A 26,616-nucleotide genomic window follows, 5' to 3' on the forward strand; every position below is an offset into this window, starting at 1 on the left:
CAACCCATGCCTAACTCTGAAACCTGTTCTACAACAGATTTGCATACTATGCTTTGAAATTTATTGCGTTTTTTTGTATATATGTTATTTTTCAAAAAAAGTTGATTGTGATGATAAAAAAAAATTCTTAATCCTTCTAGCCTCCCATATTCTGGAGCAGCTAGGAGTCATCTGAGAGGATGGCATGGTAATCCATGACAAACTCTGGGATCTGTACTGTAACTTGTTGAAAAATGCTTTGAAAACTACTGTTTTCTTTACTTTGTATATAGGTTCTATTATACACTAAAAAACGTTAAAAAAAAAAAAGATATGCATTAAACAATGTTACATTAAGGGACCTTTAAAAGCTATTATCCTCAAAAGGGAAAATATGGTTTTATGCATATCCATGAAACGGGAAGAAAATCCTCATGTTCGCAGCCACAAAGGGATGGAAAGACGAAGTTAGCTGCACTAAACCATCAGTGACTAGAAAATGTCATTTTACTGAATATAGTAGGCCTTAACAGTCATAATTCACTTGTAACATAGTTTCCCACTCATATTAGCCCTTGCCCTTAGCTTATCTTCTATGGAAAACAAGTCAGCTAATGCTGTCAACAGTTCCAAAGCTAGAGTTCAGCAGTAGAGGCTTGGCTTATTCATTAATTTTCCACTAATTGAAAAACAAAAACTTTTGAGATGCATTTCATTTTTCCTAAGACTAACAGGATACTTCAGTGACTGCTTAGAGTTCTTTCCAGAATCCATTCCCTGTTCTGACAACAGCATAGTTATTTCTTAGGGTAGTGGTTTTCAACCAAGACTGCATAGGAGGACAGGTAGGAATTAAGGGGGGAAAAAAAAAAGATACAATACCTGATACCATCCATTACCAAGTAACAAAATTACCAGGTACTTTCTCTGGTGGTTCCAATGTGCAGCAAGGGCTGTACCTTAGAGGCACTTTCAGTCTTGATTGGGAAGGAATGAATTCCTCCTGTAGCTCAAGGAGAGCTTCATGATTACAGTTAAGATTTCCCCTGGCCAGTGAGACATGAGGAGACATTGGATAAGAGATCTCATCCATTCTTCTGTGAAAACTTCTGAAATTTTTTTCTGCCAGGTGCGAAGAGAATGAAGTCTAGAAGTGTCAACAGTTCCAACAAGGGAGACAGCCTAGAGCAAAGCCAGGACTTAGAGGTAGGAAGGAAAAAAGTTAGCACCCCCTTATCCTTGATGAAAGCACAAATCCTACCATCAAATGATGTCTGCAACCATAATTACTTCTGGTTTTGAGTTAAGTGAGTCAAATTTTGTTGGGTTGCCCTTCATCTGCAACCTTAAGAGCTCCAAACTAGAAAAGCAACACAGACAGCATGATGAAGAAAAGGGTGGAATTTAATCTTTATTTACAGGACACTGCAAGATATGAAATTCCACACAGAAATAAGAAAACGCATTGAGAGGACAGGTTTCATACAGTATATACAGTTTGGAACTGTTCAAGTATAGTATTGTTGTAAAAAGTGCTACATAACAAATCACATTTAAAAAGAGTTCTTAAAATAGAGAAACAACAAGACAAATGTATACCAAACATAGTACACAAACAAACCTCAGCTGTACAATCTAAAAGGTAAAAGTCCCAGAAGTACTATCCTGAACTTGGAAGGTATAGCCTTCAGAGGTAGTTTCTGGCACAACATTCTGATCTTCTTCTTCCTGGAAATATATATGTATATATTGTAAAAGACAATATAATGCCATCAATATGGCACATTTCTAAGGAGCAACCTGTCTAGAAGTTTCTGTATTTATTCTCAAGTCATCATCTACATATTGCACTTTCAATCCTAGACAATACTTTAGTATTTGAAAAAGAGGAAAAAAACATTAAGGAGAGGCATGTTGAAACCAAGCCAATCTGTGAATGCCCATGAAGGGAAGGTTCTGAATGGATTAAGGAATGCTTCTCTAGTAAAAACAACAAAAATATATATACAATTTTGTAAAAAAATTATATAAATACACACAACATAAATATATATAGTGGTTTTCTTCTCTACTTGTCACTTTTCAGTTGGAAAGGGGAAGACTGCTTATTAGGCCTGGAGTATTGTCTTGTCACAAACTTACTCAAGATATTTTAAGATTGCCAAGTTGTTCATTTGAAAATAAAACTGGTGATTTTTCTTGTCTTAAGCTAAAAAGGTTATATTATCATCAATTCAAATATTAGAGTCAAACGTACATTACGTCTCACTTAAATTGTTAACTTGTTATATTTAACAAGGATCCAGGACTCATTAAAAAAAAAGTATTATGGAAAAAAAACTTTATGGGCTTGACCCTATACATGTATTTCCCAAGTTGTTAATATTACCATCATTAACTCACCTCTCCAGAGAAATACTTCTCAATCAAGCTTAATGAAACCTTGTAAACAGACTCATTTTCATGGTTTTGCAGAGCTTCAATTTTATCCAAGCCTCCACATTCTTCAATCATTATACTAAGTTTCTCAGTTTCACCTAGTTTCTCAGCAGCCTAAAAAAAAAAAACAAAAAAAAACACTCAATGTTTACTGACCTGTACCTTGAACTCTTTAGTGATGAAAGCAATATATGTATTTGAGTACTAATGTGAATCTAACAGAAATAATCAATTGCAAACATGGCAATTGATTTTTGACTGGAATATATAATGAAATAAAAAATTGATCAGGTATAAAAATGGAACCATGGTTATATATTTTTAAAAAGTCTTTGCCTGTTAGGAGATACGTACATATTTACAGATAAAAGACCTGAACTGCCACAAAATAATCTAGGGGGGTTTGGGATGGGGTAGAGTGAGAAAATTGGCCACATGATAATTATCTTCTCTAGGTGATGGATGCATGGGAACATGGGAGTTCAATATTCTACATGCAAATTTTGTACGGGAAAAATTTCATAATCAGAAGTTTAAAAATTGTTAAGTAGGGCCTAGCTACCATTAATCTCTTGAATTCAAGTCACAACATCCAGTTGTCATCTCTTTTATGCTGTCTTATCAAGAGTGTGGCCCACATAAACAGACTTTCTGATCCTGTGTCCCACAAATGAATAAACTTAGCTACCCGCCCCCCCCAGTCTAAATAGTAAACTGAGTACCATCAAGCCCAAATTCAAACAAATGCCACCTTGTTAGGCATACCTGAAAGATATTTGAAATGGCATCCAGAATAACCAGAATAATTTTGGTATCTTTCACAGTTAAAAAGTTCATCAACGGTTCTATTATGCCACAATGGACAAGATACACAATCTGTTCAACTGTTCCACCACTGGTATAGTTGGTCACAGCCCACACAGCTTCCTTTTGGGTTTTAAAGTCTGCCTAATAAACGTAAGGAAGATGGTTCATTTCAGAATGATCTTAAAGAGGATACCAAAAGTAATGCTGAACAAAACATGACTGAAACATCAACCTATCCAATCTTAAGTGAAAGGGATTATTACTGGCTATAATTTAGCAAACCCAGCACTGCACACGAAGTATTTTACAAAGCACAACAGCGCTTTCAAATGTCCATCCATAAGTAAATGCTAACAGTCATTTTATTAAGTCTAAAAACTTCATTACCTTAGAAAGAATGCTAACGAGGAGTGGGACTAATCCATGATTGACTACTTGCTGTATCTGGTCCTGACGGCCAGCTGTAATGTTTGACATTGTCCATGTAGCTTCCTTCTGAATATTAGTTTTGGGGTTAGTTAGTAGGTTGGGAAAGACAGCAAGTGCTCCTGCATCTATTACAACCTGAGTCTGTTCATCTGTCCCAGTAACAATATTTCCTATGGCTCTTAGTGCAGGAGTCTGAAAAGAAAAAAAAAAGCCAACGCTGATAATTACAACTTCCTTTTTCCAGTATGGCTCAAAAAATTCTGAATCCTACAAGTTCTGCCAAGTAAGAAGCCCATCTTGCCCAAAAGAGGCAATATTTCAATATGAGCAAATTGACTATGCTCCTTATACTATATATTCTAATCTAAAAGCTAACTTACCACAATTGGCAATTCAGTAGCCCCTAGAAGCTTCACAAGCTGTGGCACAACTCCAGTTTTCACAACCATTTCAATCCGTTCATTTGGACCGTCAGTAAGATAAGAAATGGCCCAGCAGGTATCTGCCAATACTTCAGGATCATCATGATGCAGGAGACGCACTAAAGTAGGAAGAATTTGCTCAACAGCATCTAATGGGGGTACAGGATTTTTGTTTCGACAAAGGTTGGAAAGTGTCCAAGTAAGATTACGTAAGTAACCACACTAGAAGAAAAGGAGAAAAAAAAATCAATGACAGGTTCTATTTTTCGGAGGGAGAACTGAGAATCAAGATTAGGTAAATTTATGCTAGTAGTAACTTACTGCTAAAGATGACATGTCAGGAACTGCAAGTAGAGCCAACAGAGGATCAACTGCACCATATTTGATAACCAAGTCTCGGAAAGATGAGCCATCACCTGAAAAAAGGGCAAGGTTCATTACACCTATTTGTTTAACACCATCGCTGTTCAGCAACTTAGTGAACTCACAGAAATCTCCTCACTTACATGCCTGAGATGCCTTTCTTAGATGCTGGTTTTACTCCTAAAAAGGTTCTGAAACAAATTCAAAACTTGACCCAAGGGTAACTATTACTTTTAACAATGAGATATTTCCTAAAATCTCATTTAATTATTCATTCAGTCAAAAGAACTTTAAATGCAAGTACCTGCAATGTTTCCTAGAGCCCATACAGCTTGCTCACTGATGTGAGTGTGAGGAGATGCCAACAGAGAAATGAATGCTGGGATAGCACCTCCATCTACCACAGCCTTGGTCTGTTCTGATGTTCCAGAAGCAATGTTAGTGAGTGCCCAAGCAGATTCAAATTGAATGGGAGTACAATCAGTTCTGCCCAAGAAGGTCACAAATTTTGGAATCAAACCAGCCCGGATTATGTTGTCTATTGGGGGCTGTTTTTCCCTAGAAAGCAGTTTCCTAAAGGGGAAAAAAAGAAACAAAGAGTTGAAGGTAATTAACAAGTGTGTATAAAAATCAGCTTAAAATGCTCAAGAGTTGAGAACTTTAGATAACCTTTAACAGTAAAGCACAAAATGCTGAGATGCCCTGAAAACTTAAAAGAAGGTGAACTGACTACTTGCTTGGTGCTACATAGTGGTAGCATTAGCTCCTTTTCCACAAGATGGAAATATTACCAGTGATATAGAAGACCCTCCTCTCTGCAGGGTCAAAAATTTGACTTTGTCACTTTTTAAAAATGCTGACAATATGATAGAGTCACACTCTTATTGTTATAATCTAATTTGCATTTCCCTGGCTGGGATTAAATATCTTTTCCATTGGATTTGTTTTTCTGCAAACTGTCAAGCTAGATTAATCCTTCCTTTTTGGTGGGAGGCAGAATCTAAATTATTTTTATTTTCTAAATGAATGGGGAGTTGTGCCAATTCTACTCACTGAATAATTCCTTTCTTTCCCTGTCACTGACATGAAATGCCACTTTGACAAAAATCTTATTGCTTAAAAAAAAAAAAAAAAGGCATGCCAAAAGGCTAACAGTGATTACCACTGGGGATGGAGTTTTAAGCAATTATAGAAAATTACAGTTAAAGTTTCACCTACCAGAAGATTCTAATAAAACTGTGCCTAAGGCTAACTTAACCTTTCCTCTACCCACAACATGTCTGTCTCCTTTCCCATTAAAAGATTTTAAAAGCCTGATTTTTTTTTTTTTAGTGACCTATGTTATATAGCAGACAAGACTTACCTAGCAGCTTGAGTGGCTTGGAGTTGGCTTTCCAAATTGTTGCTATTTATGCCTTTGACAATGTCATCAACAGACCAATTTACAGTGCCCTAGAAAAAGGTTGGAATAATTTTGAAAATGTTTTAGATTAAATAGAGACAAGTCCATATTTGGCATTGTGAAGACATTTTTAGGTTTATAATCAGTTACTAAAAGTTTAGTCCTAAATTTTGCTGTCAATCACATATTCATACGTAACAGTTCTCAAACTTGAGTCAGGAATGACTGAGGTACCAAAGTAATGGGCATGTCCAAGCAACTGGACATCCATCACTAAAAACGGTTGTGAACAATTTAAAAAATGAGTTAGAGGAGATCAAAGGTTATTCCCACATTAGACTCAATCACTTGCATTCGGTTATGTTTTCTTGGGAAAGAAAGGGATTATGTAGTTATAAGCAATGTGCTGGGAATTTTCATATCCAAACAATTCCATGGTATAGTGCTACAAATACATGATTCACAGATGAAAGAAGGTTGGAAATAAATGCAATGGTTAACTTAAAAAGGCAGTGTTCTCTTTCTCCCAAGGAGCTTACAACCTAAAGGGGAAAATGTGGCAAACAGAGAAATAACCATAAAACAAAATGGTATGCAAAGCATTTACTCTGTATTTTAGGGACAGAACCAAGGTGCTACAAGAATTCTGAGAAGGAGTCTTTACCCCCAGCTGATTAGTGATGATACAGTTTGAGTATAACAGTACTTAAGAATTACAGAATGTAGGTATTCAGTATTAAAAAAAATGTAGAGCAATAAATCTGAAGTGCTAGGCAGCTGGAATTACAAACAAACCTGAAGGAAAATCAGAGCTAAAGGAGGACCTGGGAACCAGCATTAATGGACTATGGGTGTGATGGGCAGGAGAGAAAACTCATCAAATTTATTGTTCAGAACAGGAAAAAAACTTACAGATTTGACAATTAAAACCACAGACTAGGAACGCTACTTAAATCTCTAAGAAAAGCAAACTAAAATTTATTTACCTGGTTATTACGGTTTTCCTGCAGTGGAGAAGTAGCATCATCAGGAAAAGAGCTGACATTTCTCCTTTTCAGCATCTGGTCATCCTTCTTAGCTTTCCTCAGCTCCACATTAACTTCTATACGCCGTCGCCTCATTTCCTTGAGTAAATATAACATTGTTTTCACCTATTCACAATAGTTTTTGTGCCCAGTGAGAGCATTTTTACTAATTCCTTCAAGGGATCACCATTGGGATCCCTTCCCAAACATCTTCCCATTTAAAAAGTATCATAGGGAAGGTAACAAAAGGTACTCACTGTACTATCTTTCCCCTTGTTCTTGAATCTATTAAGGCGGGCAGCTGGTGAATTAGCATTCTCATTGGTGGACATTGTTGTGAGACAAAGGGAGAAAGCTACAAGATGAAGGAGAATAAAAAACATTTCGCTTATCATTTTGCCTTGTTAATAAGCACAGAATTATAAAGCAGATATTGAATCCACATGCTACATTAAAGAACTGCATGATTCAGCACTACAAAATAGTTTTGACTGAAGGATAATTGTCCCCTCCCTCTGAAGGGCTGAGACTTTCTGCAGCACCCCTATTGATAAGAAACACAGGAACCACGTAAGTAAATTAAAAATTCCTGGTAGTCTCATTTTTAAAAAAGCAAAAAGATACTAATTTTAACAATTGTTTTATTTAACCCCACATAGTCAAAATATCACCCCCAACAAATTAATACTAAAAATTGAGATATTTTACATTCTTTTCTTGTACAAGTCTTCAAAATCAAGGTGTAGTTCATGCTTACAACATATCTCAATTCGGTCTAGCCACTTTTCAAGTGCTCATACCAGACAGTCAGCAGTTCAAGACTAGAATCCATAATAGACCCATTTTGTCAATGTGAGATCCGAGTTAACTTACAATTAAGAACATCCTAAGGATAATAAATTCAGCTCCTCTGGAAGCTCTTTTCAGTAGCCTCTCTCTCTGCCTTTAAATGACTAAAGTACATTTTCTACATGTGAACAATTTTAAAACGTCGGCTCATCATTACACTACGGAGCCTTCCATTAACATTTCCTGTTAATGCTGAAAACTTGCGACGTAGGTTTCGCATCCCAAGCATCTCGCACCCATTTTAATTTCCGGCAATTCTGAGAGTTTTGCACTTATTAAATTAGACTGACATTAGGTGTGCCTCATTCAGGCCAAGACAACCGAGAGCAGTCTCCAACGGGTAACGAAAGTAAATGCCGTCCCTACAAACTTGCTATTTTTAGTCCCATTATGTTTGCCTACGAAATCGTGATACGCAATCGGCCAACCCATGGCCTAAGTGTTAGAGTTTCTTCAACTGACGCCTCCACAGCCTCTGCCCCCCCACCCCAGGGAAGATGTAACGGGGAAGGAGGGCGGAGGATTGGGAGCAAGAGCGGCCCCGTCCTTCCTGGGTCATTCGCCCTCATTTCTCTCCTTCTCTCAGGGCCGCGATGCACAAAAGCATTCATTGCAGTTCGCAGAGCCTCGGAGCCCTGAAACACAAGCACCGCACTGCGAACAGTCTGGTTAACCAAAAACGCCCCCAAGGCCTCCCCGAGGAGAGAGGCCGAAGTCAGGCCAGGCGTGTCGCTGGGGCCTCCCCTCCCGCTTCTCGCAAGCAGAGTACGGCCCGCAGGCCAACCGTTACCGCTGCGGCCTAAGTTCGTACGTCAGGAGCGGGCTTGGGCTTCCTCAGGAGGATTGACAGTGCTCACAAGCTGCGAGTCTACTGCGCTCGAAACGTCCAATACGACTCTGCCCGAAGACTGTGTGGCTCGTGCAGCCGGCCGGCGCGATTTAAATTTCCCGGTAGCTCTGCATTCCGATTGGCTGATTCGAGCCCAAGCTATGCGCCCATTGGCGGATTTGAAAAACACGTTAGGGCGGGCCATAGGACCTAGGGGCAGGGGAGAAGAGCATCGCGAGATGAGGGAGCGATCGGGCGATCCCAGGTCTCCTTGCAGTTGCTGCCCGGATGGGAAGACTCCAGATTCCGGCATGCCTTGCGAAGGGGCGGCTTCCAACCTTGCCTGGCCCGAGCATCTCTCCACTTAGGGTTGCACGTGGTTTCGACGTAAGCGGCTGGTGCTTGTCCTGGGCGGCTGCCTGGGCCAAGTACCACAAAATGATCCTTCTAAATCATTCTTTTTATATTGCTCTGCATCTTTTTCCCTGATAGGACACAGAAGAAAATTGGCGGGGAGGGGGGGTCTGGGGACTTTGGGGATAGGGGGTGGGGTAGGACAAAGCGGATCTACGTTGCAATTTTCAGGATTTAAAAAAAAAATTACATCATAAAAGACTGTGGAGGCCACAGATATAATAGTTTATGTCTTTTTCTCCAAATACTTTAAGTTTGCTTTATTTTCAAGTAAGTTCAAATACATAAGATTTACCAAATGTTAACGTTTTTCCATTTGCTAGTTCTCTGCATATGTGAGTTGTGTATACATTTGTAAAGTGATGTTTACATATTACTTTTGAAAATAATACGCTTGAGAGTAAGTTATAGAAATCATACCTTTTTATTCGTAAATATTCCAGTGTGTATCCTTACTAATAAGAACTTTCGCATATAACCATAGTGCAGTCATCAAATTCAGGAAAATTGAACTTTGAAGCTATGTAAATTTTTAGTCCATGCTCATGTTTTCCCAATTGTTCTGATAATATTCTATGCTGTGTTTTATACATTTCTGTAGAAAATGTTTGCATTTTCTTACCATGTACTTAAAACAAAACACAGCAACAGTTATAGAGCACCAGGATTACAGGCTTATTTTTTCTTCCTGCAATTTTTCTGATTTCTAAAAAGGTTATTTTTAGGAAGTTTATTGGTTTGCTTTTCTCTGTAGATGAAAGTGATCTTTGTCCATTCTTGCAGGCATCACTGCCAACCTCATTGTGTAGCAGCCCTGGGTTTACAGGGGATTAATTCCACTTGGGAGGAATTTGGGCCTAAACCATTATTTTGGTGTCCAATAACATCGAATATAGTAGGGATACTCTCATATGCTGTCATACACTGTTGGTGGGAACATAAAGTGGAATGTTTTTGATATATCTATGAATGTAAGATTATATATATGTATAAATAATGTATATCATGACACGGGATTGCACTTCTAGCGAGCTATCCTATAAAAAGGCTAGTGTATGCATACCGCGATATTTGTAAAAATGTTTATTGCCAAGAGTGCTTGCCTGCTATGCCTGAGGACCTAGGTTCGATTCCCAGTGCCTGCCCATGTAAAAAAAAAAATGTTTATTGCCACACACAGCAAAAAGTTGGAAACCAACTTAACTACAAACTATAGGTATAGCAGATATCCGATATGATTATTATTTTCTCAATTTGTCAGTTCAGGTTGGAGTCAGATTTGCCATGAAGCTATGGACGCATAAGCTTTAGGACCCATTCCTTACATTTATCTGCTCGTTTTTTTTAAAAAAAAAGGTATGGCATTTTAACCATAACATATTAAAACTAGTTTATCTTTCTAGTCTGATGTCCCTTTTCTCATACCAGCCCACCTCCCTAGTGTTGAGTGATGTGCCCATGGGCAATTGGGGGATCTGGCCTAGAAGTTGAGTTGATACAATTAGTTTGTGCTTAGTTGGATATATTTACGTGATTCACAGTCACGGTCCTAATGTAAGAGTGGCTTCTAGGAATGCTCTGTCTTCCCACTGTGCTGGCTTACCTGACACGAAGGTGCAGGGCCTGATTCATATACCCCCCGGTATGTAATAAAAAAATGTATTATCTATATGTAGCAAGCAGTTAATTAAAATATTTTCTGCTATGTTGTGGAATTTGACAAGTTTTGAAAATTTCTCAATTCTAAATAAATACTCATTTTGGTACCTATTGTTGTTATTCATAATTCTTTTTATGTTTGTCTCCTTAAAGAGGACCTGCCCAAACTGTATATCCTTTGGGTTCCACAAAGCCTGGATGTGCTCTTGGATGCAATGGCTGCTAATCATGCCCTTTTCTGGTCTCAAAACAAAAAGATGGGTATGTGAACAAGGCCTGGCTACCCAAATTAACCCACCCCACTAGTTATAGTAACTGGCCCAAGCTATACTTCATACCTGATCAGCATCCATCATTTCTCCTTATAACAGCAAAGCAGTTCTTTGAAGAACCCACTCACAGTCCACATGCTTTGAATGAAGCTTTCCTTACTCCCTAGCTGCAGGACTGGTCAAGTAACCTAGGCCTGGCCAAAGAAAGTGTGTATGTTCTGTAACCACTGTAGTTGGATCAGTGGTAGGCAGGTGACTAAAGCCTGGCCAATCAGAGGCCATCTGGAAACTTTGCGGTGGGGACTATTCAGAAAGAAAAGCTTCTTTCCACTGTGATTACGAAATTCATACATTGTAAGTGTGGAGCTGCCTGTTGGTTATCTGTGGACCAACAGAGATAGATCTGATGACATTCAACATCGAGCCTCTAATCCAGCAACACCTGAAGCTAATACAGCCGAGGAACTCTCCATTGTGTGAGCCAATAAATCCTTCATTTGTGTGGGCAATTTGCTTAAACTAGCTTAAGTAAGCTTTCTTTCCTAAGTGAGTTCTAACTAAAACATTAGTCCATTCAGATTCTCTCTCCTGGAAATTTGAATCTCAAGTAGTGTTTTAGTCTGCTAGGCTGCAAAAAGCAATATACCAGAAATGGGTTAGCTTTTACAATGGGGATTTATTATCTTACAAGCTTACAGTTTCGAGACTGAGAAAAGTGTCCACATCAAGCCATCATCAGGTGATGCTTTCTCCTCTACTGCCAGCAATCCTGGACGCCCCTGTCACATAGCAAAGCAGATGGTGCATCTGCTGGTCTGTCCCTTCTTCTCCCACTCTCATTGCTTTCAGCTTCCTGCTTCCGTGGCTTTCTCTGTCCAAATTTCATTCTTAAAAGTCCTTTATAAGTAAAGGACTCCAGTAAGAAGATTAAGAGCCAGTCACATCTTAAGATCCTACTCACCAAAAGATCCTACTTATAATGGGTTCACTCCTACAGGAACGGATTAACTTTGAGAACATGCTTTTCTGGAACAGTTTCAAACCATTACAAGGAGAAAGACACACAGAGAGAAAGGGGTTGGTGCTGAGTTGTCCTGAGGACTGCAGCCCAGAAGGAAGCAATGTAGAAGGAATTTAGGCCTAAACCATTATTTTGGTGACTGATAAGATCACAGAGCTACTGCAGCTTAAGAGCCTCTGGTTTCTGTCCTCTACCTAGGCCTCCTTGTTCACTTGTGTTTCAGTTCTAGGAGCTATGCAATATTCCTCAATTAGACCCTTTTCTAATTTAAGTTAGTTTTATAGCAATAGTAAAGTTGTTCATGAAAAACTCAAGTTCCACCTGTCATTTGTTATAGTTGTTGCTGAGAAGTGACTTTCCAGTCAGTGGCCATATATCCCAAACTCCTTACAGGTGGAACCATAAGTCCCATTCAAGTGGACGTTGTTGTGTGTCTTCTGGGTCAGAGCTTCAGAAGTGAATGTGCTTTCTCCCTCTCTTTCTCCTTTTCTCTGGCTTGAAGCAGACAAGCATGACCACAATGGAGTCATAAGTAGAAAATGGTGTAATAGTCAGTCATTAGACAAACAGAACCAACAGAAGATATCTGTAAATATAAGATTTATAAAAGTATCTCAGGCAACCATGGGAATGCAAGAGTCCCAATCCGTAGGGCAGAATGCAAGGCTAGCAACTCCGATGAAGGGTCTTGAACTCCACAGGAGAGGCTCCTCGGCTAAAGAAACAGTGAAAATTCTCTTCCTTAGAAGTCTTCAACTGAACGGACCAAATTGATTGGATTATCCACCATGCCGGCGCTGTCCACAAACAAGATCATCCAATCCATTGAAGCCTTTTAAGGAAGAAGAGAGAATTTTCACTTTTTCAGCCAGCAAGCCTCTCCTGTGGGGTTCATCAAGGCTCTTCGTTGGAGCTGCCAGCTTCACAGCCTGCCCCACGGTTTTGGACTCTTCTTTCGCATGACACACCTTTATAAATCTCATATTTACAGATATCTCCTGTTGGTTCTGTTTCTCTAGAAAACCCTAACACAATATAGAAATTAGGAGGAGTATACATTTAGAAAATCTTATAGCAGTTTGACAGTGCCACATCCTTACGAAATTTTACAAAAGTATAATTTTTTTTACAACAATTTCTGTTGGTAAGAGATTGTAAATTAAAAACCAAATAATAATAATAAAGCTGGATCTTCACCAGTGATCATTTGAGAAACACTAGAATGTCAAGAACAGTCAAGATTCTGAGATTTCACCCTCCTTGCAAGCTAGTAAGTTAGCCTGCCATAGTTTCATGGATTCCAGCAGAAGACATGCGACTCCTGTCTCTAACAACGTGGTCAGAAACAAAGGGCTTTATTACTCACAGCAATAGCAATAGCCAGAGTATTAGTATTTGTGCCAATTTCCTGAGTTCCACTTCCCACGGGGTGATACAGAATAGTCCAAGTGACATGCGTACACTCAGCAGGTTGGGTCATTATACTGGACAGTAAACAAATCTTCCCTCTGCTCCAGCCAAAGCCACTGTTTCTATCTTCCAAGGCTGCTTGCTATACAAATATTTTAGAAAAAAGTCTCCAGAACAAAAGATACTCCACGCCTCTGCTTGCAATATATGCAGAAATACAAGACCCAATGAGAACTGTCTTCCAACAGGTTAGATAAAGTATTAAGACCTACCTTTGCTCAAAACATCACTCCTCAGAAGCAACCATTGTTAAATGTTCTTCCCGACAGATTTCACTTTTGCTTTTTAGAAAAAGGAATCGTATTTTTTCAAATTGCTTTTTTCACTTTGCAACATATCAGTGAATTGCAGATAATAAGAAAGAAGCTATGTGTCAAGTGCATCACAGAATCCGTGTACCACAAGTGCAAAGCTGTTCAGGTGTCCACATGAACTACAGGAAAGAGCAAGACAACCGTTTATACTGTTACTGAAGAAAGGGAATTTAGACTCCCCTTTTCACAATCAGTGGCAGATTTCAGGACCTTCTGTTAACTTCATTTATGAAAGGCTATTTTCTTATCTTACCCCAAAATCTGTATTCGTGAAGCATGTCATCGCTCCTTAGAAAAGTGACTCTTTTGGGTTATTACTGGGGCAAGTTGTAATCATCTTGCCGTGAATCGGAAGGAGAGGGCAGGCAGGAGGGAAACTGACGTAGCGGACGGGGAACCAGGAAGAAAGGTAGATGTGACGCTCTCTCGGGGTGGAAATGCCTCTTCACCCCGGAATCCCCCAGCAGTCCCCAGCAGCGGAGTAAGTTACCAAACGTTCGTTGGATAAATGAAGGAAGGGGAGGAGGGGGCTGTGAGGGACAGGATGGTTGTAGCCGGGGGAAGGGGTCAGGCGGCCAACCGTCGCGCTCCGCCCAGGGTAGCTCTCGACGCCGCCGAACTGAGGAAGCGAAAACTGCAGACGCCCGGGCCGTCCAGACCAATTGAATTAGAGTGGGGGTAGGCGTGGACTTGAGCAGAAGAAGGCACGAAAATTTTGTTTAAAGCTCCCTCGGCGAACCTAATGAACAGCTGAGAATCTTCCGCGAAGCCCCAGCAAGATTTACACGCGTCTAAGGATGGGGTGGGCCCGCAGCTCCGGAGCTGAAGGGACTAGAATGCGCAGGCGCGCGTGCGGCCGCCGGGGGCGGAGCCCAAATCACACGGGAGATGATGGCATCACGTAAGGAGAGGATGTGAGAGCCTGGATCCCGTGGTGACCCAGTGGCCTAATGGATAAGGCATCAGCCTCCGGAGCTGGGGATTGTGGGTTCGAGTCCCATCTGGGTCGCACGGAGGTTAGTTTTGGTGTAGAACCGCGGAGATCCTCAATGCCTAAGAAAAGCAAAACCGTCATTTTGAAGTGTTTCTGTCTCTGCAGCGGCTTGGAGGCCAATTGCAATTACAAATTGGAAAGTCCTTCTACCCACTGCCAGAACATAAGGTCCTTCTATCCACTCTAAGAACAACAGCAGAGATCTGGTAAATAGAAGATGAGATAATTTGTCCAGAAGGTGGGATTTTATTCTTGCTTAACTTATACAAATTTTAAGGGGGGGCGGGGAGCCTTAGAAAGCCAAACTAGCGACTGGACGGATGTCATCCCCATTTTCCCTCATTTGCAAAACTCTGTGCCCATCCTTACCCCAAGGGGTTGAGGGAGCAGATCCAACTGTGCTGGCTCTAAGCAGATTTATTTCCAGTATTAAGCAGAGTTTATAGAACAGCAACTGTGCTGTTACAACATACAATATAATAAATATAATTTATGATTCTGTTCTCAAAGTATAGAGTCTTTTGTGTCTGTGGTTGCTTTGCAGATTAATGTAGTAAAAAAAATACAATCAGAGTTTAAGCTTGTCAGATCCATTCAGTTCACTAGCCTGAAAACTTTAAACTCTTCTTGCAAAATTTGCACAAGGGGAGTATCATTGAATTAATTTACAATTAAACACTAAGTGCAATGGGATTGGATCTTGAAACAAAATAATTAGGGAAAAAAAACAACAACTAGTGGCATCTGAATAAAGTCTGGAGTTTAATTACTGGTTAATGTGCCTGTGTTGATTTCTGAGTTTGACAAATGTACGTGGTAATGTAAAATTCTAATCTAGGGAAAACTGGCTGAAAGCTCCCTATGCAAGCTTAGCAACTTTTCTGTAAATCTAAAATTACTCCATAATAGAAAGTCCATTTAAAACAAAAATAGAGAATGTTAACTTTCCCCCACCCCTGCCCCCACCTCCACCCTTTAAGATTAAGGGTGCAATACTGAATTTTTTTTCCCTTCGCTTGGGCAGGCACCCAGGGACGAACCCGGTCTCCCTCATGTCAGGGGAGAACTCTGCCGCCTGAGCCACTGTGGCCCACCCAGTACTGAATTTTGAAACCCGGAATCTTGAACAAATGAAGAAGATCGGGGGATAATTTCCATCTCCATTCCTGGTATCTCAAAGGTAGTGGCCATGTCACATTCAGAGGGGGCTCAAGAAATCTGAGCTGCGCTATTTCCTGTAGACAGCATAGGGAGATCATAGGGGGGTGATTGTGTATCCCTGTACCCCAAATATGAGACTGCTTGCAGATCTGGGAATGCAGGGCCCCGAGCATTGGGCACGCTAGATTCATCGTGGGAAGGGTCTCTGCCCTTTGGGCTTGAGGCTCGGCTCCTCCCCCACCGTGCCCACCTCACTCCCCCACCTTGTTACTCTCCTTCAGCCTCCTTCCTAGCCCAGCTCCTTCTCTCTAGCAGGTATTTTGCAGTTCACTCACCATAGTCCATTCAGCTGAAGTCAGTAACATTTATTGAGTGCCTACTGAATACCCCAGATGATTCATGTCACATAATACAAATTCCACCCCCACTCTGCCTGCACCCATTTCTTCCCTCTCCCATCTCAGAGGAAGAGGTGTCCTTCTCCAATCCTAGGTGGGTCCCTGACTCTGGCACTTAAAAGACTACAAGTCCATTAATTTCCCTTCTTGCCTATGTCTTTAGCTTACTTCTCTTAGCCCCAAAACATTCCACGCCTTCCCTATTCCTTAAAAGTGCACTTTTCTAAGGTTTCTAGTACAGATGCAAGAAAAAAAAGTCCTTGCATTTTCTCTGATTGTGGCGGTCAAGATCGAATGGGGGAATGCAGGAAATTCTAAAAACATGGGGGAAGGGGAAATAATCTTTGCAACTCAGAAATAAACTTTGAACAGCAAATTAAAAAAAAAAAAAGAAGTGCACTCTTGACCCTGCGGTACTCCCTCGAGGCCTGATTGGGCTCCTGATGTCTCCTCTTGCCGTGTTCTCCTTGCTCCCCTGCCACCTGGCACACGCTCCCCGGCAGTGACAAATTTAAGGAGCGCTTCTCAGTCTTCATTGTGCTCCACCACCCTGCGAATTTGAGATTCATGATCTTCATTCCCTTTTGAAACATGCTCCTTTCCCAGTCTTCCAGGAAATCTCTTTTTCTTGGTTCTCCAAACAACTTCTCAGTCTCCTTTACTAATTCCTTTCTGTTGCTAACAATGGAAACAAACCTGCCCCACCTAAGCCAAGGGAACAAGAATTCATGGGGTGGCAGGAGGCTCACTGGGTGGACGTAAATGGCTGGGTATGGAGTGGCGGAGAGCAGGCTTGGGAACCAGCAAGAATCAGGGTCACACCAGACGCTCCCAAAAAGCAAGAGGTAGAGAGCCAGCCACTCTCAGGGCCAGAAGTGCCTGCTTAGGAAGGCCCCGCTGCTGCCATCACCACCACTTGTCATGCAGCGCTAGTTGAATAAACCCCTCTCATCACTTTCTTCATCCTGGGGCCACTGGCTTCAGAATAAAGGATCAAGACAAAGCTTACATTTGTCCCAGCTTACGCCATAGATCCTTCTCCTGTTGATTTATGAGGCTGCAGAGGCATTATCTTCCCACCAACTCTCCAGTCAATGGGGAAGAAGGAACTTCTTAAAAAGATAATTTAATTCAGTTTGAAATAGTGGTAAATGAAAGTGAGGGGTAAGGGGTGTGGTATGTATAGTCTTTTTTTTCTCTATTATCATTTTATTTCTTTTTCTGTTGTCTTTTTATTTCTTTTTCTAAATCGATGCAAATGTACTAAGAAATGATGAATATGCAACTATGTGATGATATTAAGAATTACTGATTGTATATGTAGAATGGAATGATATCTAAATGTTTTGTTTGTTAATTTTTTTTTAATTAATAAAAAAGTTAAAAAAAAAAAACACGATAATATAAGTCCTTTCAGGAAGAGGTATGAATGCTTGCCAGGCAAAACCTGGCACTTTCCCTCTGCATAAATTCTGTGCATTTTATGTTTTGCGTTCCATATAACTGCTCTAGCTCCATTGTTAATTTTAGGTGATGTCGACTGTTTATCTGCTAAGGTTCACAGACTCCGTTACACGTTACTGTGTAAGGGTATTGACTCTTGGGGGAAAAAAAAGCTATTTAACAGCTTTTAACTAAAGGTAACTGCATCAGATTTATATATCAAAGAGATATAAGATATGAGAACAAAGGTGAAATTACTAACATATATTACAATTACATGAACACTTTTGATTTGGTTTAAACTCAACTTGAAGATTGTAAAATGCCCTTCTATCATGGTCTTAACCAGGAATGATTTTGCCCACCAGGGGATAGTTGGTAATGTCTACAGATATATATTTTTATTTATTTATTTTACACGGGCAGGCACTGGGAATCGAACCCGGGTCCTCTGGCATGGCAGGCGAGCATTCTTGCCTGCTGAGCTGCCGTGGCCCACCCCAGATATATATTTTTAAACAAATTACTTTTATTAAATTATCACTCCAGTCCTTACATTGATTTGTTTAAAAAAATAATTTAAAATACCATAGTGAGTGCACATAATAAATAGAAAATAGGGATGCTTAGTACTGGAGATGTATCAACCATCTTCAAATGCTGAAGACAAAATCTGATGCACAAATAGCATTGTTGAAAGTGCAACCAAAGTACCTGGGAGAGGGTAGCTTAAAGCTCTGGACTACTCACCAAAAAATATATTTCAGATACTGTGTATCTGAAAGCTAACTTCACAATATAAAAATATCAAAGTGCCAGGTGACTTTATTGCCAGTATTTTTAAGTTAAAGTTTTAAAATTCCTAACGATTATTCAAAGTAAGCCACAAGGCGAGCTTTCTAAAGTAAGTTACACAGTGTGAATTTAATAACTTAAATGTGATATGGTTAATATAATACATACTGCATGTATAGCTAAACTAATCTCCTTCAAGTAAAGTGATAATTAAAAGGTTTAAATTTAGTTTCAATTTCTGCTCGGAATACTGATGTCACTAATCTAGCAAGTGATGACATCTCATTATGGTAAATGCAGAACATGCCATTGTACACATTACTCCAAATTATACATAACTGAAGAAAATACTTCTATGCACATGTGGTTCCTTATGTGCAAATTTTAAATGGTGCAGGTTTATAGTGAAATCTGGATGTAACAAATACTTTGACTTCTAAAATTTAGTGATGAAAGCACTTCCTAAATGTGAACAATCTTAGCTAGAAGTAGGTGACATCAGTTCTTCTTTCCTCTCTGTATGATGAACTTCATGTAGCATTAATTCCCAAGGTGTATTTGTTCCTGGACCACACAGCTTGCATGCTGTTCTTTCTTACCATCTGCCTTACAACTTCATCGAAAAACAGTGTGGCAAGCTGAGAGTGTAGAACTTAGTGAAATTCAAAAAAAAATTGAAAAATCCAGTGTACAAGTTCTTGGGTAGCCAGGAAGACCTAGGCTAAAATGCCAAACAGTCTCTAAATGATTGAAAAAGTCCCCCATCTGTCAGGATGCCTTCATCAAATGTGATTTCGTCAAGTGATATATATATATATATATATATATCACTCCAACATGTTGGAAAACCCAGTTTCTAATAGTGTTTGGCAGTATCCAGATCTCGTCAATATTATATCTGGTTTTTTGCACTAAGGAACAAAATGCTTATGATCCTCCATTCCTGAGATCACATCATATATTTCCGGGATAGACTATCCTATAATTCTCCTCTTTCAATAGTCTTTTCTTTTGTTTATTAATGGTGCAGCAATTTCGAAGAAAGTTCTTGCATCTATCTCCTTAAAGCATAACTGAGGTATGTAGCGGAAGAGCTCTGCTCATCATTATATCCCAGGAAGCTCTATCTGACGTTTGGCGGAGCTTCCTGCCCGGAGCCGTGGTAGAGCTGTTCCCGGCTTAGAACAGCATCCCGAGACCACCTTCCTTATGGCCTCGGACCAATCCCAGCTGCCGTGATAGTCCCACTAAAGCCGGTCCTACAGACATTTTTAATTGTCACAGCGTGGAGGAGGGGTGCTGCTGGCATCTGGTGGTAAAGCCCAGGGAGGCTGTTAAGCGTCCTGCAATGCTCAGGACAGCGGCCCCCCGCCCCAGCCCCCCAGCAAAAAAGGATCTTTGAGAAACTCTGCCTTCAAGGCTCAGCAAACAGGGATGGTGTGGCTATGTTATGAATGGGCCGCACTGGAAACCTTTTAGGGCTTCCCCAATCGTCCCAGTTTTATGGTTTCCCCTTTGTCTCGGGAGCAAAGTGAGGGCATAGGTCAGAGGCTGCTTCTGAGCAGAAGTGTGGGTTTGCTTGGGATGCGTGGGGTGCCAAGCCTGCCCTGCCCAGCTCTTGGAGACTCTTGCTGAGTCTGGGGCTTTCGAGTAGCCCAACCCTACCCTCGCCAAGGGGTGCGGCTGGCCTGGGAGGGTAGAAACCAAGGCATTAAGCCCCAGTATGTCAGAATTAGTTTAGTTTTGTTTTTAGTGGAAGGCGGGACGATCCTCCCCACTAGCATTAAAGGACTGAGAATGCAATATTTTGGAGAAATCCATCTCCTCCTACCCCCACAGGGAACACGTGACATACCTAGAATCGGTCTTTAACAATAGAATGAATATGGAAATTTCGGGTATTTTCAGTTTTTACATAAAATTCCCATTTTCATTTTAATTCAGCTAGAGAAAAGTCATTACTAGGGAAGTGATTCATTTTTAATAATAGGTTGTTTTATTATTTTTTTTTGAAGGGGGTTGCATGGGCTGTGAATTGAACCCAGGTCACCCACACGGCAGGCGAGCATTCTACCACTGAACCACCCATGCACCTCCGAGGTTGTTATTTTTTTTAGTTTAAAACATAATTATCAAAAATTAATAATAATTATCAAGGTGAAGCAAACATAAAGGCCTTTTTTGCAAAGATGGCCCCAAAAGTAAAGAGCGAAGCCCCTGCCCCTCCCAAAACTGAAGCCAAACAAGAGGGTAGTGCTGGGAGGTGTTCACAGCCACAAAAAATAGAAAATCCACACGTCACCACCTTCCAGTTTCCCAAGATGCCGTGACTCTGGGAGTACCCAAATACCCTCAGAGGAGCACAACCTCGACGCCCCCACCAGCATCCCGGGCCACTGGGTCCCCCACGCTGCAGATCGATGATAACAATCACTTACGTCCATTGAGGACACAAGATCAAAAGCGCCAGCTCCAACAGGCTGGAAGAAGCTCTTTCACTAAAGGTGATGCTTGTGGTTCTGCTTCTCACCCTCCTTGTGTCCTTTGTGGGATTTCTGAGAGGAGGGGAGAAAAGTCGCAACTTTGCTCTGTCATTTATAACAGGAATATCATATAATTTAAAACAGGACAATTCTGAATACTAATAGTGGCCTTGGCGGGGCCAAGGTCCACAGCCTGATCAGGTCCGATGGAGAGAAGAGGCCCCTGACAGCAGGACTGGGAACATCCAAACTGAGCCGGGCTGGCTAAATCTAAATATAAATTTTTTTACCATTAAAGATGGTTTCACCACTAAATCTAAATAGAAAACTTTTCACCATTTTCTGAGCGTGTCTTTCCCAACACACTCGGAAAAGGCACATCATATGTGTGTGCGGTTGGACGGATGCTCACAAACTGCACACACCTGTGTAGCCAGCCCCCGGCTCAAGAAACGGGACACTGCTCCGGGCAGAAATTCCCCCTCGGGTGCCCCTTCAGTCACTCTCTCTGCACGGCATTGATCAGTTGTGCCTGTTTCTGTGCTTGGTTACTTTGGGATATTAATTTTTTTATTCTGTTTAATTTGATCATGTAAAAATTATCTTGACGCATACAGGGAAGCCCAATATGTTCTTCTATTAAGTTTCTATATTTATTTTGCATAATCGCCTCTGTAGATATACCTGTAGCATTTGTCCTTCAAAATGCAATATTGTTTATTTTTATATCCCATTTTCTTTCTCCAGCAGCACACACATCAAGACTTTTTAAATCAACATTCACTTATCACCAAATGATTTTTCTGCCTGTTTTAGAATGACTTTTGTGTGGCGGTGTTTATTTTATTAAACAATTTTTATATCTGCCTTGGGATAATACGATTAAAATTTGCCCCTCCCCATCAAACCATGCAATCATTATAGAACTGTTTGCATAAGAGAATAAAAGAAGACAGCAGAGAAGGAAAGTTGTGGGGTTTTTTGTTTTGTTTTTTTTTAGGACAGATAGTGCCCTCTGTTTTAAAAGACCTTTTTGGCCCTCTGAAAAATACGGTCTTGCGGAATATGTCATATGCTTAGAAGTTAGGGCATCTTCATTTGGAAGTACAGGAACAAGCTATAATCATTGGCCAACTTTTTTTTTCTAAGTTTCTGCCTGTTTTATTATTCAGAACGTGTTATTCTCTGTTGGATTCCAAAAAGTAGCGAACCCTGTTCAAGGGATGATATCATCTATTAGGTTGAAAATACATGAAAGTGGGGACAAAATTGTCAGTGAAACAAAGTTTTGAAAATCTCTGTCAGAGGCCATTAGGAAATGGGGCATCTTATCAAAAATCGTGCCCGCCTTGTGGCTAGCATGTACAAAGATCTAGAGGCTGCATAGAAGGAAGATTAAGGCTGAAATTTTGTGTTTTCTCAGGTAAGGCATTTGGAGCATAATTTTTGTTCCCAGTGACAATGCCACCAACACTGGCCATGAGCCTACTTCTTTCTTCTTTTCTTAATGCAATTTTATTGATATCTATTCACATAATCTACAGTCATCCAAAGTGTACAATCAGTGTTTCACAGTATTATCATATGGTTGTACATTCATTACAATTTTCTTCTAACTTTTTAGCTGTATAGTGTAACATATATACAAAGCAAAGAAAGAAAAAAGCAGTAGTTTTCAAAGCACTCTTCAACAAGTAGTCGCAGAACCAATCCCAGAGTTTGTCGTGGGCTACCATATCATCCTCTCAGATTTTTCCTTCTAGTTGCTCCAGAATATAGGAGGTTAGAAGGCATAAATACTTTTTTTCTCATCACATTCGACTTTTTTTGTGTGTGAAAAATAGCATATATACAAAAAAGCAATAAATTTCAAAGCACACCACCACAATTAGTTGCAGAACATATTTCGGAGTTTGGCGTGGGTTACAATTCTACAATTTTAAGTTTTAACTTCTAGCTTCTCTAAGATACTGGAGACTAAAAGAGATATCAATTTAGTGATTCAGCAATCATATTTATTTGTTAAACCCTACCTTCTCTGTATAAGTCTATCATCACCTTTGATCTTTCTATCCCTCTCTTTAGGGGTATTTGGGCTATGGTCATCCTAACTTTTTCATCTTGGAAGGGTCTGTCACTAATATAGGGTAGGAAGATAGAACTATCTGAGGTTCTGGAGACGCTGGGAACTCTAGGTTTCAGGACTTATCTGGAGGCTAAAGGTTTCTGGAAAGTTACTCTAGTGCGTAGCATTACCACAATTTTTGAACATTTTCATTATTCCCCCCAAAATACATGTAAAATAAAATAAAAATAAAAATGATAAAGAACACCCAAAATAATCCCATGCCCCTTACCACCCCCATTATTATTTATTGTCAGTGTTCTTGCCTGCTGAGCCACCGCGGCCCGCCCTATCCTTATTTTTTTTATTCATACAATAAGGAAGGAGTATCAGCCACAAGGTTTTCACAATCATATGGTCACACTGTAAAAATGATATAATTATATAGCCGTGTTCACGAATCAAGGCTAATGGGTTACGTTCCACAGTTACAGTTCTTTCCTTCTAGCTATTCTAATACGATCCCCCTTCTTTCTTTCTCTTCTCCCCTCTTGATGGAACCTTTCTATTTTACTGTCTTTTTCAGAAGCAGAATAGCAAAACAGTAGTTATGAATGAAGATTTTCAGCTTTGTTTCTTATGAGCTGTGCAAGCCACGCGTGCAAGCCATGTAACCTCTCAGTATTCACTTCACCATCTTTAAATTTGAATTCATAATGATGCCTACCTCATGGGGTTATTGTAGGGTGAAATGAGTTATTACATTTAAAGGACTTAGTTCAGGGCCTGGAATACTATAAATACTCCTGATATCTTAACTGCAGATATTAATAAATAACACATAATCAATAACATATTAATTATGTTATACTGTCATTAATAGTAATATTCTTATTTTACTTAGAAAATATTCTAATTGGAGATATATTACTGCTCACCCCAAATGCCAAATCTTTCGGGATTTTAATTTTTGAAGCCTTGGATAAATACAAGCACTAATCAGTATTACATTAATCCAGACTTTCACAACTCACTTAAGCATGCCAAAAAACATCCGAGTCAGTATCACAATACACTATTAGTATTCAGAATTGTCCTGCTTTAAATTATATGATATTCCTGTTACAAAGGACAGAGCAAAGTTGCAACTTTTCTCCCCTCCTCTCAGAAATCCCACAAAGGACACAAGGAGGGTGAGAAGCAGAACCACAAACATCATCTTCAGTGAAAGTAAGAGACACCAGAAACTCCTCAAATAAAAGGAGAAGGAGCCACCCAAATCAGTGAGGGAGCAACAGGCGGAGGGGATTGGGAGGGAGGCTGCCTGTGGCTGCAGGTCTTAGAACAGGCCAGCAGAGGGCGGCGCTGAGAGGTGCGGGCCACACCCGGAGAGGCGGAACAATGCTCCCTTGTTTGCAGTGATGAGACTCCAGTGGGTGGAGAGAGCCTCGGCTCACCGGGCCAGACCCGGGTTCTGGGTATGAACTTGCCTTCCTTGCCTGCAGAACTTGCCAGCAGACTTAGATGATGCCTTCCCTCTCCCCATGTCCCTCCCACATGTGACCGTGGGACATGTGACAGTGAAAGGTTGACCGCGGGCCCTTGTCCACGTATTCCACTGATCTGACCCTGACCGTGTGCCCCGTCACCTAGAAGCAGCTGCCTTGGTGCCAGCAGGGTGTGGCCTGCTGCAGGCTCAGGTACGGGGCCAGCTGGGAAAGAACAGCCTGTGAGGTTGGGATTTCTGGCCGTTGAGATGCAGAATATGCCGTAAACCAGCTGCCAGGAGGCAGGGGTCCAAGAACCAAGGAAAGGAGGGAGGAGTGTCCCCTCCCTCTTCTACCTCTAATTTGCTGGAAGAATTTTTGTTTTCCTGGCCAGTGACCTGGGACTCAGTGGTTCTAGGTCTCCCTGGTGCCTTAGAGAGAATTGCTTAGAGGGGGAAGCATCATGACGGTTCCATGGCACTGGAAGCTGAGGTCGTTTGGGGCTCCACTGAATTAGTAGGCAGAGAAGGGGGTCACTGGACTTGCCTCTGTGGTTGATGTGGTTATGGGGGGGGGGGAACAGGCACTGTTACTGCATGAAGGAAGGAGGGGGTGTCTAGAACCCAGGATTCACTGGGACACCTCTTAGTACTCCTTTGCCAGAAAGATCTGGTTAATGGAAAAGTATAGCATACAGTAAAGTTGCTATACTTTATTGGGGTCATAAAGACATGACCCCAATATCCTATGAGAATCAATTTTTGGTTACGCCACCAAGCAAAGAATCGTGCCCAGCTGAGGGTAAGGGGACATGGAATTAGTGATAGAAGAAGGCAACTCAGACTTGGCAGCCATTAGAAAAGGGGGCCTCTAATAGCTGTGATTTATATTAATGGTTCTTTTCCCTTCCTTTTTCTTCCTACCTAATATAAAGAGAACTGGCAGTGGCTGATGTTTCGGTGTTACGTAATTACTTGCTATATAATCTTTGGCAAGTTATTTAACTTCTCTGTGGTTCAGTTACTCATTTGAAAAACAGGGATGATAAAACTGGATAGCTCATATGTTGTTGTAGAGATTTAATACTTAGAATAGTGCCTGATACAGAGTAAGTTCTCGATATATTTAAGTATTATTTCAGTCATCGTTACTTCTACACTAGATGTCTTTTTGCATTTCATTGTCACTTAGGCAAGGAAGTCCCCAGAAAAATTTCCCAGTTTTTATTATACGGTAGTCTTAAAATTTGGAAGTATAAATTTCAAAAAAAGTCAAAATCAATATATAAGATTTGTTTGCCATAGTAGTTAGTATGTCATAACAGGAAGACATCCAAATGAATGATAGAAACACCAGATTCAGGATAGTTATCATCTCTGGAAAGCAAAGTAAGTTGAAGGACTTCAGCTATGTATTAATTATCTGTTGCTACATAACAAATTACCCCCTGTAGTGGTTTAAAGCTTCTAAATACCCCAGAAAATGTCATATTCTTTATATTTGCATATATATATATGTATTTTTTTAAATTGAGAAATATTCATACACATATATTCCATACATGGTGGACAATCAGTGGCTCACAATATCATCACATAGTTGTATATTCATCACCATGATCATTTTTTAGAACATTTGCATCTCGCCAGGAAAAGAATTAAAAGGAAAAAGAAAAAAGTCATACATACCATACCCCTTACCCCTCCCTCTCACTGAGCACTAGTATTTCCATCTATCCAATTTATTTTAACCTTTGACCCCCCTATTATTTATTTTTTATCCGTATTTATCTGTCTACACCCTGGATAAAAGCATCAGACACAAATTTTTCACAATCACACAGTCACTTTGGAAACATTATATCTTTATACAATCGTCTTCAAGAATCTAGGCTACTGGAACACAGCTCACCAGTTTCGGGTACTTCCCTCCAACCATTTCAACACACCATAAACTAAAGGATTATCTATATAATGTGTAAGAATAACCTCCAGGATGACCTCTCGATTATTTGAAACCTCTCAGCCACTGAAACTTTATCTTGTCTCATTTCTCTCTTCCCCCTTTTGGTCAAGAAGGCTTTCTCAATCCTTTGA

At 40.3% G+C, this 26,616-nt stretch overlaps 1 protein-coding gene, 2 non-coding genes and 1 pseudogene across 6 annotated transcripts; 1 reads left to right on the forward strand and 3 right to left on the reverse strand.

The window, feature by feature from the left end:
- Positions 1 to 328: 328 nt before the first annotated feature.
- Positions 329 to 24,631, reverse strand: KPNA2 (karyopherin subunit alpha 2). Of its 4 annotated transcripts, none has more exons than XM_077163615.1 (11): positions 24,524 to 24,631; positions 7,124 to 7,221; positions 6,828 to 6,965; positions 5,803 to 5,891; positions 4,744 to 5,012; positions 4,398 to 4,492; positions 4,035 to 4,298; positions 3,613 to 3,846; positions 3,184 to 3,366; positions 2,383 to 2,532; positions 329 to 1,707 (listed from the first exon to the last, which is right to left on the reverse strand). In XM_077163615.1, exons 2-11 carry the CDS (start codon positions 7,196 to 7,198, stop codon positions 1,615 to 1,617), a joined length of 1,590 nt encoding a protein of 529 aa, XP_077019730.1. In that variant the 5' UTR covers positions 7,199 to 7,221; positions 24,524 to 24,631; the 3' UTR covers positions 329 to 1,614. The 4 variants fall into 4 exon arrangements, with proteins under 4 accessions (XP_077019730.1, XP_077019729.1, XP_077019727.1 ...); XM_077163614.1 differs by lacking the exon at positions 24,524 to 24,631 and adding an exon at positions 7,740 to 8,437; XM_077163612.1 differs by lacking the exon at positions 24,524 to 24,631 and adding an exon at positions 8,506 to 8,663 and having other exon boundaries at positions 330 to 1,707.
- On the forward strand, positions 14,631 to 14,703 carry TRNAR-CCG (transfer RNA arginine (anticodon CCG)). The gene has a single exon. It is a non-coding gene; the product is annotated as a tRNA-Arg (tRNA).
- On the reverse strand, positions 18,964 to 19,589 carry LOC143686552 (coenzyme Q-binding protein COQ10 homolog B, mitochondrial pseudogene; annotated as a pseudogene).
- On the reverse strand, positions 20,506 to 20,576 carry TRNAG-GCC (transfer RNA glycine (anticodon GCC)). The gene has a single exon. It is a non-coding gene; the product is annotated as a tRNA-Gly (tRNA).
- Positions 24,632 to 26,616: the final 1,985 nt, after the last annotated feature.

This window comes from Tamandua tetradactyla, chromosome 6 (assembly GCF_023851605.1).
Source record: "Tamandua tetradactyla isolate mTamTet1 chromosome 6, mTamTet1.pri, whole genome shotgun sequence".
Lineage (NCBI taxonomy): Eukaryota > Metazoa > Chordata > Mammalia > Pilosa > Myrmecophagidae > Tamandua > Tamandua tetradactyla.

Excerpts from the sequence above, each read along its gene's own strand:
- KPNA2 (XM_077163615.1), bottom strand. The coding sequence starts at position 7,198 with ATGTCCACCAATGAGAATGCTAATTCACCAGCTGCCCGCCTTAATAGA. Across the intron at positions 3,847-4,034 it reads CTACTGAATTGCCAATTGTG|ACTCCTGCACTAAGAGCCAT; the intron begins GTAAGTTAGCTT and ends TTTTCTTTTCAG. Across the intron at positions 3,367-3,612 it reads TCGTTAGCATTCTTTCTAAG|GCAGACTTTAAAACCCAAAA; the intron begins GTAATGAAGTTT and ends TACGTTTATTAG.